Source organism: Phascolarctos cinereus, unplaced genomic scaffold (assembly GCF_003287225.1).
Source record: "Phascolarctos cinereus isolate Bilbo 61053 unplaced genomic scaffold, phaCin_HiC Scaffold_2;HRSCAF=192, whole genome shotgun sequence".
Lineage (NCBI taxonomy): Eukaryota > Metazoa > Chordata > Mammalia > Diprotodontia > Phascolarctidae > Phascolarctos > Phascolarctos cinereus.
The window spans coordinates 362,037,990-362,051,762 of NW_027555625.1; the positions used below are offsets into that span (position 1 = coordinate 362,037,990).

Sequence of the window (13,773 nt, forward strand, 5' to 3'; positions counted from 1 at the left end):
TGGAGATAGAAACACAAAATCAAAACAGTCAATGCCTTCAAGGAGCTTGCATTCCTCTAGGCCTGGAAGGTCTCCAACAGAAGGCCGCACTTGAGCTGGGTCTTGAAAGAAACCAGGGATTCCAAATTGTAGAGAAAGAAGTGAATTCAAAGCATGGAAGATAGCCATTGCAAAGGCATCAAGAAGACAGAGGGAGTGTTCCATATGAGGAATAGCCAGCCCAGTTCGGCTGGACCATAGAAAGGAGTAAAGTATAATATAGCTAGAAAGGCAGTATGGGACCACACTGTGAGCTTTAAATGACAGAATTTTCAATCCTAGAGGCGAAAGAATTGTCAGACCTGAAGTTCAAGAAAATTACTTTGTTAGTTATGTAGATAGTTGATTGAAGTGGGGAGAAACTAATTAGAAAGCTATTGTAATAGTCCAGGCCACAGGGATTGAACAAGAATTGTAGCAATGTGAGCAGAGACGAGCAAAACAATGCAAAGACATATTAGGCAGTTACAAATGACAAGATTTGGCATCTGTTGATATGTGGGCTAAGGCAGAGTGAGGACACCTAGGTTGGTGCCCTCACCTGAAGTAGAGAAGTTCATTAGAACTTGGGTGGAAAGATAATGAGCTCTGTTCTGATGTCTGCCAGACATTCAAGCTTGAAATGCCCATAAGTAGTTGGTGATATGGAACTGCAGCTCAGAAGACAAACTAGAGGTGGATCACGATCTCTCTCTCTCTCTCTCTCTCTCTCTCTCTCTCTCTCTCTCTCTCTCTCTCTCTCTCTCTCTCTCTCTCTCCCTCTCCCCCATATATGAGATAACTGAAGCAAAAAAAACCCTGCTAAGGTCACCAAGTGAAAGAGTAGAGAGAAAAGTAAGGACTTGACATGAATGACAATACTGCAAAAGACATTTCTATTTATTTTCAAGGATTTTATTTTATATATCCCCCATATTATTACCAATCTATCAGGTTCATTAAGATTCCATTAGGGTTTCAAAAGAGACTTAAAAAAAGAGTGTTCAGATGAGTAGGAAGTCAGCCAAGATAGGCCAGTGTGGAAAAGGTCCAAAGGGTCCAGAGGGACTAAGGAGGCAAAGAGTTGTAAACTGAATTAAAGGCTGCAGAAAAGTTAGAGCATCAGCCTGTTGCTTGAAAATGGACCATTAAATTTGGCCATTAGGAACTCACTGATCACTTTAGAGTAATAAGATAAAGAATAGTAAAACATTTTAGAGACCATCTGGTTATCCTCAGTTTCCTCATTTGTAAAATGAGGATAATACTACTGGCACTATTTGAGGGGGCTGTGAAAGCGAGGCTTAAAAACCCAATGAAAATGAGAGCTTTTATTGCAGATAAGTAAATTGAGGCCTTATTAACTCCCCGCCCCTATTTCACCTCACACTCCCAGGTAGAGAGGTAGGACCGGGAGCCTTCTACCACCAAGCCGCTCCCTCTTCTCCCTCCACCCTGCCCTCCCTGGCCGGCCGAACTATAGCCATATCAGCTGAGAACTAGGAGACCGCCCCCCTTCTTCTCGGCTCCGTTCAGATCGTAAACTAAGAAATCGAAATGGATTTTGTTTACCCTTTCAAGGCATTTCAGGGAAGCAGAAGAGGATTTCAGCAAAGGCCATCTCTATGATTATTTGGGGCAGGCGGGGAATTGGAGGAATAGGATCGTGGTAGGGGGTGGGGAGAAGCAGAATATCACTATCATCTCCTTTGAGACAAGCTCCTCTCCTACCTTTTCAACCCTGTCCCAGGCCTATTTTGTACCTGTATTTTCAAAGCGCTTTACCGCCTTCTGATTGGCTGAGTGGGGGAGGGGCCGAAATATCCATTCTCTAGGAGCAGTAACTTGAACCTGCCGGGAGAGAGCAGGGGAGGGGAGCTCTGGGGCACTGGAGGGAGGAGGCAACCACAACCTGAAAAGACTCAACCATCTAGGCGTCCTCCCCCCGAGCCCATCCCGCCCCTCCCACACCCCTCGGAGTCACCCAATCGGGCTGGCGTAGGGTGGGAGACCAGCTCCTCTCCACCTCTGGCTAGACGCCGGGTCCGGAGGACTCTAGGCGAGGTACGGGTGGAGTGGGGGAGGTTACAAGGTGGGCTGGTCAGCGCTTCTCTCCGCCTCCTTAGCTCCAATCATCCCTCCCCCAACCCCAGTTCTCCCGCAGGCAGGCGGGCAAAGCCGGAGCTGTTACGTTCGCTCCTCCCTCCTAGGGTAGGTGGGGCCGCCTCGGGCTCCGAGGGCCGGGGGGAGGAGGGAGGAGGGAGGGGTCTCTCCGTCTCCGTCTCCTCCTCCACCTCCTCCTGACCATAGAGCGGAACGCTTAGCCACCCCGAGCGGGCTCCTAGCGCATTGAGTCGAGTCAACCAGACGGAAGACTAGCGAGTGTAGGGACTAAGCTGAAGCCCGAGGCGGGGGCAGGACGCGAACTGAGCCGGGGACCTGGGTGCAACCGTGCGTTGTTTGGAAGGGCAAGGGCAAGGCAGCCACATCGAAGCAGATGGCGAGTAGGAACTATCCCGGTGAGGGTCTCCCTCGGCCGCGGGGCCCATTGAGACGTGCCAGATGCCGGAGCCTTTCTCCCACACTGACCAGCCCGCGCTTAGCTCGGGGCAGTGAAATTTCTCCGCCTCCTGCCCGGAGCGAGGCGAGCCGGGAGGAGAGCCCCAGGTGCGCTACGCAGAGGAGCCGAGAGCCGAGAGCCCTAAGCCCGATTGTCTACGGAGAACAGGCTGCTGTGCAGCGCGGACTCCAGCAGGTGCCGGCTTTCCCTCTCACCCCGCCTCCGGGCCGGGGGAAGGGGCGCTGGGGGAGTCCGTCTGCCCCTCCCACCCAAGGCAGAGGTGTTCTTTAGTCCGAGTGCGTTGGAAGGGGAGAATAGCACAACTTACCGGAGATGCACCGGTGACCGGGGAGCTAGTGCAAGGGAGCAAGAGAGTGGGGAGGGGGAGGAAAAAAGTCACTTCTCTCCTCCTCCCCACCCGAAGGTGTCCAGCGCCTCCCTCTCGGGGCCGCGATGGCCAAGAACACGTCGGAAGGGTCGGGCAAGGAGGATCTGAGCAAGGTTCCGGACGAGGAGCTGCTACGCTGGAGCAAGGAGGAGCTGGCGCGGCGGCTGCGGCGGGCAGAGGGCGAGAAGATGGGCCTCATGGTGGAACACGGGAACCTGATGAAGGACGTCAACCGGCGGCTGCAGTTGCACCTCCACGAGATCCGCGGCCTCAAGGAGGTCAACCAGAAACTGCAGGACGACAACCACGAGCTGCGGGAGCTCTGCTGCTTCCTGGACGACGACCGGCAAAAAGGCAAGAAGCTGTCGCGTGAGTGGCAGCGCTTCGGTCGCCACACGGCCGGCGTGCTGTGGAAGGAGGTGGCCCTGTCCCAGCAGAAGCTGCGCGAGCTGGAGGCCCGCCAGGAGGCCCTGGTGCGGGAGAACCTGGAGCTCAAAGAGATCGTGCTCATGCTGGACGAAGAGCGCAGCGGCGCCGGCTCCCGCAGCTCCATCGACAGCCAGGCCAGCCTCACCAACCTGGCGGGGGTCGCCGGGGGTACGGGGGCCCGCGACGTGGGCGACGGCAGCAGCACGTCCAGCACGGGCAGCGGCGGCAGCCCGGACCACCACCACCACCCGCTGCACCCCCATGGGCACCTGCCGCCGCCAGGCCCTCAGCAGCCGCAGCAGCCCGCCGCCCCCGCGCCTCCGCTTCACAAAGCTGCGGACCCTAAGTCCGGCGCCACCAGAAGATCCTTGGACGACCTGTCCGCGCCCCTGCACCATCGGAGCATCTCCAATGGACTCAACGGTAAGAAAGCCGGCTCTTTCTTTCCTCTCCCCAGGGGGTCTGGAAGCCTTCGAAACCGGTAGTGAAAGTGCTTTAGGGAACTCCCTCTAGGGGGGAAAGAGTTGGAGTTTTGGAAATTCCTTGGGGTTTAGGTTTTCTTGGGACAACTCTTCAAAACGAGTTTTCTGTACTTGGGAATTTCTGTACTAGGGAGCTGTTCTTAACTTGGGCTAGGTAGCCTGATCTTTACTTGACTTAAAACACTTGTAATAGGTGGTTGGAGGAGTGGCTACTTGTGTGTGTGTGTGTGTCCATCTGGACTTGGAATGCTCTGGTCCTTTTTGAGTTCTCTGTAGTTCAGGACCCATAGTAATGTTCTCTCTTTAGCCTCCCCTGGGTTGTCTGGTCCATAGAAGGCTTGAACCACCGGAGTGGGTAGGGATTGCTGCTCTCCCAGGTTTGTGTGTGACTTCACCTGTTACCTTAAGAGCAGCAGTTAGAGGGGCAGCTAGGTGGCACAGTGAATGGAGCACCGACCCTGGATTCAGGAGGACCTTAGCTCAAATTGGCCTCAGACACATAACACTAGCTGAGTGACCCTGGGCAGGTCACTTAACCCCATTGCCTAGCCAAAAACAAACAAACAAAACAAACAAACAAACAAACAAAAAAAGCCAAGAGAAGCAGTTAGCCTCTGTCCCCTTTCTGCTTCCATCTCTGCCTCTGCTCTTCCGAGCCAGGAGAAACCAATTTCCTTTTTCAATTTTGCATTACTTTCAAGGGAAGTTAAACAGATTCCCAAACTGTCTCCTGACACACTGTTTATATTTACCAGGAATACCATGTGGGCGGCCCAGGCATAGACTTGCAGCATGAAGTGGGTGATTGGGTTTGTGATAATGGCTTATATGTGTGTGTGTTTAAGTTTAATAAGGGGGTAAGCCTAGCCAGTAAAGGAAAAACCATGATTTGGAAGGGAGGCCTGGAGGGTTGGACAATCCCTTAACAAAGGTTAAGGTTCTGTGGATTTAAGGCAGGTTTAGAATCTTTCAGCCTTCCTAAGGGGGTGGGAGGTGGGTGGGAGGCTAGGGGTAATTGTGGTGCTGAAGGGGATTTAGCAAGGGGGGGGGTATTTGCTCTAGAGAAGGAAATTACTTTTAGAGAAAATGCAAAGGAGGCCCAGACCTTGAGCTAAAGCTGAATTCCTCCAGTCTTTGTTGACATCCTAACATGAAAGTGAAGGCTACTTTTGTCTGGAATAAAATTTAAAGCATCCTTGCATGTTGCTCTTTAGGGAGGCACAGCCTTGATAACAGCAAAACTGGAGTGTTAAGACCGAAATAAAATAATAAATATGCTTATCAATTAGAGGGGTTATCCTGCATTATAGTGTAAGTGTTCATTTCCAGTTCTATCTTATAAGCACAGTTTTGGTTCATGAGAATAAAGAGATGTCTTGTGTGTTTCAACTCACATTTATATATATATATGTGTGTGTGTGTGTGTATGTATCTATGCACACATGTATGTGTGTTTATGTGTATAGATGTATATACAATCATAAGTGTATATACACATAAGTGTATGTGTGTGTGTGTGTGTATATATATATATATATATATATATATATATATATATGAATACATATATGTATGTAGATATACAGACACACATATAGTAGTCCCTGACAAAGAGTGTTAGTGGTAGTATTAGGTATAAAGTGTTTTTACATCAATTATCTCATTTGCTCCTATAGGCAAGCAATCAAGTAGGAGTAGCCCCATTTCACAGATGAGGAAATGGAGAGAAATTGTGAATGTCACAGCACATCCAAGAGATGTCTAAATGGGTGACAGTCTAAGAATATGGGTATGTTTCATCAATGTGAAAAGGAGTTGAAGGGAAGACCTGGTTATTCAAATATTCAAAGGGATTCTATGGGGGTAGGAAAGGTTAGATTTGTTCTGCTTGCCCCAGGGGGCAAAAGTAGGAGCACTTGGTGGAAGTGACAGACAGATAGCAGGCTTGATATAAGGAAAGAAATTCCTGGCAATTAAGTGCCTCTGAAGAGTGCAGTGGACTATTTTTGGAGGTGTAATGGGTTTTCAGTCACAGGATTCCCCATGCTCAAATGATCTACCCAACTTGTCAAGGATATTGGAGAGAGAATTCTTATTGGTTATAGATTGTAGTTTATAAGGTCTGAGATTTTTTTGATTTGCCAGAGGTCTCTTAGAAAATGAAGGCAGCCTTAGATGCCTAGAATAGGATTCAACTTTAGTATTAGTGTTTTTCCTTTTTATGCACTGAAAAGTCATATAAGGTGGGGAAAACAAAACAAAACTGTCATCATATGCTCATAACTTTTGGATCCATTTTTCCTTGAGAAAACTTTGGGATTTAGGATCAGTAAATGCCTGTCACAGCTTGTTTCCTCTTCTTCAAGTGATGCTTCTTATCTTCCAGGCTGTATCTGGCTCTGCTTTGCTCTCTCCTCCCCTTCTGAGCTGTGATAGTACTTCCTTGTTCTTCCACATTTTTGGCTGTTCAGTTCCGGCTTCTAGTGGCTATTCTAAACTATTTGCCCGAAGGTGAAGATTAAACTCATCTTTTCTGGTGTTGTCTAAAAGGCATTTTGGAAAAATATGAGAAAAAAAATCTATTTTAGTATTGCAGCTCCTGTGATGAAAATAGTTTCTCTTTAGTTTCTTAAGCCCAGAAATCAGGATTTGGCATTTCAGGTTATCTGGTAAACTGCCTGTGTACTGGGTGGGGTAGGGAGTGGTGGGGTAGTAAATAGAGAATCCTGATTTGTTGCGAATGGGAGGGCCCTTTAATACCTTTCTGTTCAATCCCTTCATATGCCTGAGAAGGAAACAAGAGAAGTGACTCAAGTGATTTGCCTGAGATCATATAGGTAGTTTTAATGTAATCATATAGGTGGTTCTTAAATGAGAAAATAAGTTACTTGTTCTTTTACTTGGCCTGGTGAAAGTTTGGGCTTAAATGGATATTTTGTTACACACTAGGGATCTTTCATTGTAGACCTCCTTTTTGTTTACAGTTGTATGGTATTCACTTTGCAGGACAGAATTTCTGATTGTTAATATCTTAATTATCACTCCTCTTCCCCCCTCCCCCCACTGGAAAAACAAAGACAAAAACCTTAAAAGATTTTATGAAATACCCAGCTTCAAGTTTTCTTTGTAGGAGTGATTGTCCAGGGAAGGTGTTACAAGTAGGCAGATAGATTGCCTACCTCTTATTCCAGCCTCTGTGTTTCTCTGTTTCCTCTGATTTCACAAATGGGCTGAGCATTTTATTAGCTTAAAGCAGATCCAATTTTTGGGGGGTGGGGTGGGGGAGGATCTTCTTATGCACATTGTAGGTGCTTAATGTTTGAATTGAATTTGTTGAGTTTTCTGGTTAGAATGAATATATATATATATATATATATATATATATATATATATATATATATATATATATATATATAAATGAAGTCATTTATAATAATGATCTCATCTCTGTGTAGTATAGCATGTTATGATTGCAAAGCACCTTCACATCTGTTATTTGCCTTACTAATACATTTATTAAGCCCTTGTAGTGTATGGAGCTCAGTGCTGGATGGGTGAAATTAAGTTTAGCTATGTAACAACAATTCAGTAAAGGAGACACAGCAGGTAGCGATATTTGACAGCTAATTTGGTCATGGTTTCACAGAGGAGACTGAACAGAATTAGAACCCAAATCCACTCTTCTCCAGGTTCAATGTTTTTTCCGTTGTATCAAAAGCCGAGGAGTCACATGTCATCATCTTAACATTCATTCAGAATGTCCAGAAAGTCCAGAAATTTGACAAAAGTAGCAGTAGAGCTTTTCTGTTAAACCGTACAGTGAGTATACAGAAAGGAAGTTTCATGACAGCATACTGCTACACCATTGTGATCAGAGCATTTACTTACATGCATGGATGTTGGACTGAATGATTTCAGATTTTCTTTTAACGGTGATGCTCTATAGTTCTGTGAAGCTAAGAATTTATTCTGATATGCATGGTGACTCAGTCTTGTTTGTCTAGCCCTTGGGCCTGAGAATTGAACTGCTTTAAATTTCCCTTCTAGCACGTGTAATTTCATCAAACTTTGGTCTTCTGTTTGTTAGACAGTCTCAAGAAAACTATGGTGACTTAGCAGCAGCTCTAAACAAACTGGAATTCACCCAGTTGGGCATTCTGTTTACTGTTTAGGTAGAGAGTTGACTTAAAAACTGTGATCTGTTTAAGTGTGAATCTGAATGGATGCCTGTCAGTTAAAAACAGAACCCACAAGTCCCCAGCTAATGATGTGTGACAGTTGTATAATAGTGTATTGATTCAGGTAGAAAAGACTTAAATCATTATAGTTTGAAGATGGCATCAATATCCAGAGGAAATAAATGGAGGAAATCTAGAAAATCTTTTGAATACATAGGCACAGGTACCTATTTCTCTGGCATTTTTGAATTGGTAGAGGGAAAGTTGGTTTGGTATAGTTTGATGCAGAGACTAGACAGGAATAGAATGTTAGAACTAGTAAAGACCTTAAAGAACATTTATCCCAAGCACCTCATTTCCCAGGAGCCCATGGAGGGACAACTCTCTCAAGAGCATACGGAGGACAGAGTGGGGAGTAGGACCGAGGTCTCCAAATTCCCAATCCAGGGGTCTTTGCGCTATTATGCCCTGCTCCCTAACCACTCATTTTCTCAATAAAGCCATGTTCTTCACATTGAGTCTTGTGTTCTATCAGCCTAACTAGCTGGATCTTAGTGATCATAGCAGAGTAGGAAATTCAGATAGATGAGCTAGAAAACTCCAGTAAATCAGGTCAATGAGTTGAGGAGATGGCATTTGCTTATTTTTATGGTGAGGCAGGGTGGCCTAATGGAAAAAATACTGACTCTGGGGTCAGAAGACCTGTGTTTAGATCCCCAGATATGACAGTTTTACTACCTGTGTGACCTCAGTCAAGTCACTTATTTCCCTGGGTCTCAGTTTCCTCATCTGTAAAATGAAGGAGTTGGTCTGAAAAGATCTGTGGGGGTCCCTTCTTATGCTCCATTTCTGATCCAATTATTTTTTTGAAGTCAAGATTTTGTGCCCATGACATCCATAAATGAGAGAAACTTGACCTTTGCTCAGATGAGATTACTTGCTTTTGAAGCTTTATTAAAACTTTGAGAAGAGAAAAAGAGAGCAGGGAAAACCCTATTTGTGTTGGTTTAACGGAGAGGAAGGGAATGGGTGGTCTTTATTCCTCTGCTACTTTGTTTAAAAAGAAAAATCACTCTGAATGTACCCTTTATTTTGTGCCTTGCAGCATAGAGCCAAGGCCAAGACCTAAGCTACTACATTACACTTCCAAAACATAACCTAGTCTAGTGAACAGAGGTCAGCAAAGATTGATGGCCATAGTTAGATAAGGTTCTTTTATTTTCCTAAACATAATCAGTGATGCTTTGATCACATTACTCCATTGGTAAGCCTCGAATAGGCTCCCAATGTCCACTGAATAAATCTTTTGGGCTGGCATTCAAAGCCTTCTGTCATCTGACTTCAGTCAACTTTTCCATGCTTACCTCTGACTTTTTCCCTTCAGGATTCCTGCACTCCACTCACATATTGGACATATACAGACTCAGCCTTTCTGCCTTTATTTGATTGATTCCTTTATGTACAATGGCCTCTCCTGGTCTGTATCTTTGCCTGCTAAGCTCTTCCATATTCTTCACTAATAATTTCTCCCCTATGCTTCAGTAATAAGAACACACACACAGGCACACATGCACACACACACACAAACACACACATACACACATATGCACACACAAGTTTGACCATGTCCCCTTCCTTACTCTAGATGTTCCAGTGGCTCCCTCTTGGTTCTAAAATAAAATACAACTTCTCTGCCTGGCAACTGTAGTTCTTTACAATCTGACTCAATTCTTGTCATCCTGAGTTATCAAGAAAAGGCACAATTCTATTCAGAATCTTCAATGGGAGAAGGCTGGGGAGTGCATGATATATTTTATAATAATTTTCCTGAAAAAAAATGCTGAAAATAGAAACAAGTTTGGGTGCTTAAATAGTTAATCCAGTTATCTGGGAAATGCCATATGTGTAACAGCTCATTTCTTCAGTGATATTGGATAAATGAGGCATCAAAATTAGGTATGTGATTCAATTTTGTTGTTGTTGAGACCATTTCGTTGCCCCAGTGACAAAATTCCCTGTTTGGGTGATATTACTACTACCACCACCACCACTGATAACTTGTATTTATGTAGCACCTACTATGTGCCATGTACTACTACTACTACTACCACTACCACTACTACTACTACTATTACTACTATTACCAATACTACTACTACTACCAATAGTTAGCAGTTATGTAGCTCCTACTGTGTGCCAGGCATTGTGTTAAGTACTTCACAAATATCTCATTTGATCTTCACAACAACTCTGGGAGGTAAGGCAAACAAGTTAAGTGACTTGTCCATATCTGAGGCCAGATTTGATCATATCTTCCTAACCTCAAGCCCAGCAGTCTATCTACTGGCCCTATTCACTGTGCCAAAGACTTACAAGCAATTCTATAACTCAGAGGTCTTACACAGTTATCTGGTAGCTCTGGGAGGTCAGAATGACATGTCTACAATTACATAGCCAGTAAGTGTACTTTCCCCTCTTTGTGCTTTGATTTCCTCATCATGAAAAGGAGGAGGGGTGGACTATGTAATTTCCAAGAATGAATGGTACCATCTGTAACATTCAGACTTCTCCATGGAGTTCAATCTATTTGGATTGGTATGTTTAGGTTTACATAATATTGAGTTTCTCTGGCAATTGACATCACTGGGGTGAAAGGGGAGTAGATGTAGTTCCATAATGTTGGTACCCAACAACTGTGATCAATACAATGACTATATGGTGCAGCCATGACACAATTCTGACAAGCGATCAATTTGACTGAGGAAGTATCAGTAATTTTGCTAGTTTATATACAGCAAGAGATGTATCTAAAGGCCTCACGTACCATACTTCAAACTATACTGCACAAAGCAGTAATTACCAAAATTATATGATGCTGGTTAAAAGTAGAGTAGTAGATTAGGTACCAGGTTCAGAAGCCAATGAACACAGTAGTGTGGTGTTCAGTAAACCTAAAGACCTATCAGGGGTGGGGAATCTGTGGCCCTCTAGGTCCTCAAATGTGGCCCTTTGACTGAATCCAAACTCCACGGAGCAAATCCCCATAATAAAAGAATTTGTTCTATAAAATTTGGACTCAGTCAAAGGACTGCATGGAGGACCTAGAGGGCCACATGTGGCCTCAAGGCTGCAGGTTCCCCACCCTTGTAGGGTAAGGATTCATTATTTCACAAAAAAGTTGGGAAAACTGGAAAGCAGTCCTCTTGAAATTAGGTTTAGACCATCAAATCATAACATGTACTTCAATAATCTCCAAATGGATATATCACCTACATGTAACAGGTGCTAATGCTTTGGGGTATATAGGGTGTTGGGCTGTCCTCAACTGAGTCTGAGTGGGGAAGGTGCTAGCACCCTTTTGTGTACAGTAATGTAACTCCTCACAACTTTTTATGAACTGAGATTTAACCAGTTAATGAATCTACAGCTATTTATTGAGGTCCTGTTATGTGGCAGGCACTGAGGAGGGTTTAAAGGAAGACCTCGCAATCTGTCATTTAAAAACTCAGGGCTGAAGTAAATAATAAAGAGTTTCATTGCCATATAAATGATTAGGTGATGATTTTTAAAAGTTTATTTTCAAGTATCAATTTTTTTTATTCACTTGTCCCTCTCTCTTCCCTTCCTCACTGAGCAAAAACAAACAAAAAAATACATAGGACAATCCTGAAAAACAGTTACATCAATACATATAAGGTTTTGTTTTTAAATAAAAGTGGAACAAAAGGATCTTTACAGGCATTTGTTTTAAAATAATCACTAACCACACATAGTATCTTTTTGTCCTAAAAGTCCTTGCTATGACTTCAGTGACTCTGTACTAGCTACATGGGGCAATAGTATACCACTGGTACCCATGTCAACTTTGACCTATGTGAAGGTGTTTATTAAAAATCTGCTATATTTTGAATGCTGTCTGGGTCCTGTTGAAATTATAGAAGTGTAAGACATGGTTTCTGTCCCTGGAGAGACAAAGCTAATAACACACAAGAAACAATTAGAAAACAAAGTGCTACACCCTGCAATTAAATGCAGTACAACCAAATTGTGTATTTTACTCCAACATCTGGATTATTTAAGTATTGTAAAGGTGATGCTCAGAGATTCCTCTGTTGATTTTTAAGAAACTGAAGCAAAGGTAAATTATTTTAACTCACTGTGTAACCTTTGACAGGTTATTTCCTTTTTGGGGCTTTAGTTTATTTACCCTTTTGTAAAAATTTGGGTGTTGAACTGGAAGTAGATGATCCTTTCCAATTCTGATATTCTTTAGTTTTCTAATTTTAAGGTTCCCTCCAGCTTAATGTATGATGACTGAGGTTAAACCTTTTTGGATCGTTGAAGTTGGATGTACACTCTTAGGAGAAGGATTTCGTTTGGTGGCAGGTTAGTTCCATTTTCCAGGAATCACCTAATAGCCATGAGGTCTGTGAGTCTGAGTGAGCATGCAAATGAAGTGTTCTTCTTTGTAGTTCTTGTTGCCTCTCATAAGTCACATTTGTTTGTTATCTGAAGAGCAGTGTTTTTGTCTTTCCTTTATGGACCACAGCAAGGGATTTCTTGTGTTTGAAGGCACTATCACCTCACAAAGCCTTTTAAGGGAATTGATGACTTTATGGGATTTACTAGTGACACTACCCTGGGCTTCGCCATCCTTATTCTCCTGTCTCTGGATTTCTGATCTGAGCTACTGGAGCAATAATAATTTCCTAGCCATACTGACAAAGTGTAGTATTGTCTGTAACTAGGAGTCTGATACCCCCTACCTCTGGAAAGACCTTTGTTATTGGAAACCATTGTTGACAAACTTAATTCTTTTGGATGAATGGCAGTATTTCATGGCTGTTGGTGGAACTACCGACCTAGCTCTGTCAAAAGCAATCAGAGTAAAGACTAGTTACAGTGTTAACATTTGACTCTTTTGAAGGACCATTATCAAATACAACTGAGGCAGCTCAGTGTAGTGGGAAGTTAACCGACTAGGAGACCAGTTCAAATCTTGGCTCTTAACTCTCTGGCCATGTGACTCTAAGGAAGTCACTTCACTGGAGCTTGAGCTGCCTCATTTATAAAATCAAGAGAAGTAATACTTATAATACTTGCCCTACTAGTTGTTATGAGGAAAATGTTTTATAAACCTTCAAGTGCTATAGAACTACTATTCTGAGCCATTATAGTAGGACTAGCAAGCTGAAGTAAAAAGAAACCTGGTCAGGGACATTTTGGCATACTCATGCCTTTGATAATTGATTTACTTTGTGAACTTGGCTAAGTCACTCCCTGACTCCGCCTCAGTTTTTTTTTCCGGTAAAATGAGATGGGGTTGGATTAGGTAATCTCTAAGGTCCCTTGCACATAATGGGTTACTGAAAAGCTAAGAGTAGGCTCCAGGTCACCTGGCTCCTAATCTTTCCAGTAAATTGTGCTGCCTCCTTTTATTAACAAAATCTGGAAAGTGATAAGTGACAGCCACGTGAGGCGTTGTGCTTGCTGTAAATGAGTAATGAAAGAAATCTGCCTTTTCCTCATTCGCCCATCACTGACCTGTGACAGTATGAGCATCTTGGGAGTTATATCTTGCTGCAGTTAGATTGACTTTTTCATGCCTATGAGTTAATGTGCTTTCACCATTTCCAACGAGCATCTTCTTATCTGTACAGTCTCCCCCATTCTCAACCATACCCTCCTTATTGTAATTTGTGGAGGATTTGTCACAAA

At 43.8% G+C, this 13,773-nt stretch overlaps 1 protein-coding gene across 4 annotated transcripts in view; it reads left to right on the forward strand.

The window, feature by feature from the left end:
• Positions 1-3,027: 3,027 nt before the first annotated feature.
• The window catches only part of CCDC85C (coiled-coil domain containing 85C), a 185,583-nt gene continuing 174,837 nt past the window's right edge, over positions 3,028-13,773 (forward strand). For all 4 annotated transcript variants that reach the window (XM_021007325.2, XM_021007328.2, XM_021007326.2 and 1 more), the window contains exon 1: positions 3,028-3,818. In XM_021007325.2, the coding sequence (XP_020862984.1) occupies positions 3,032-3,818 (787 nt within the window). In that variant the 5' untranslated portion in view covers positions 3,028-3,031. The remainder of the gene's footprint in view (positions 3,819-13,773) is intronic.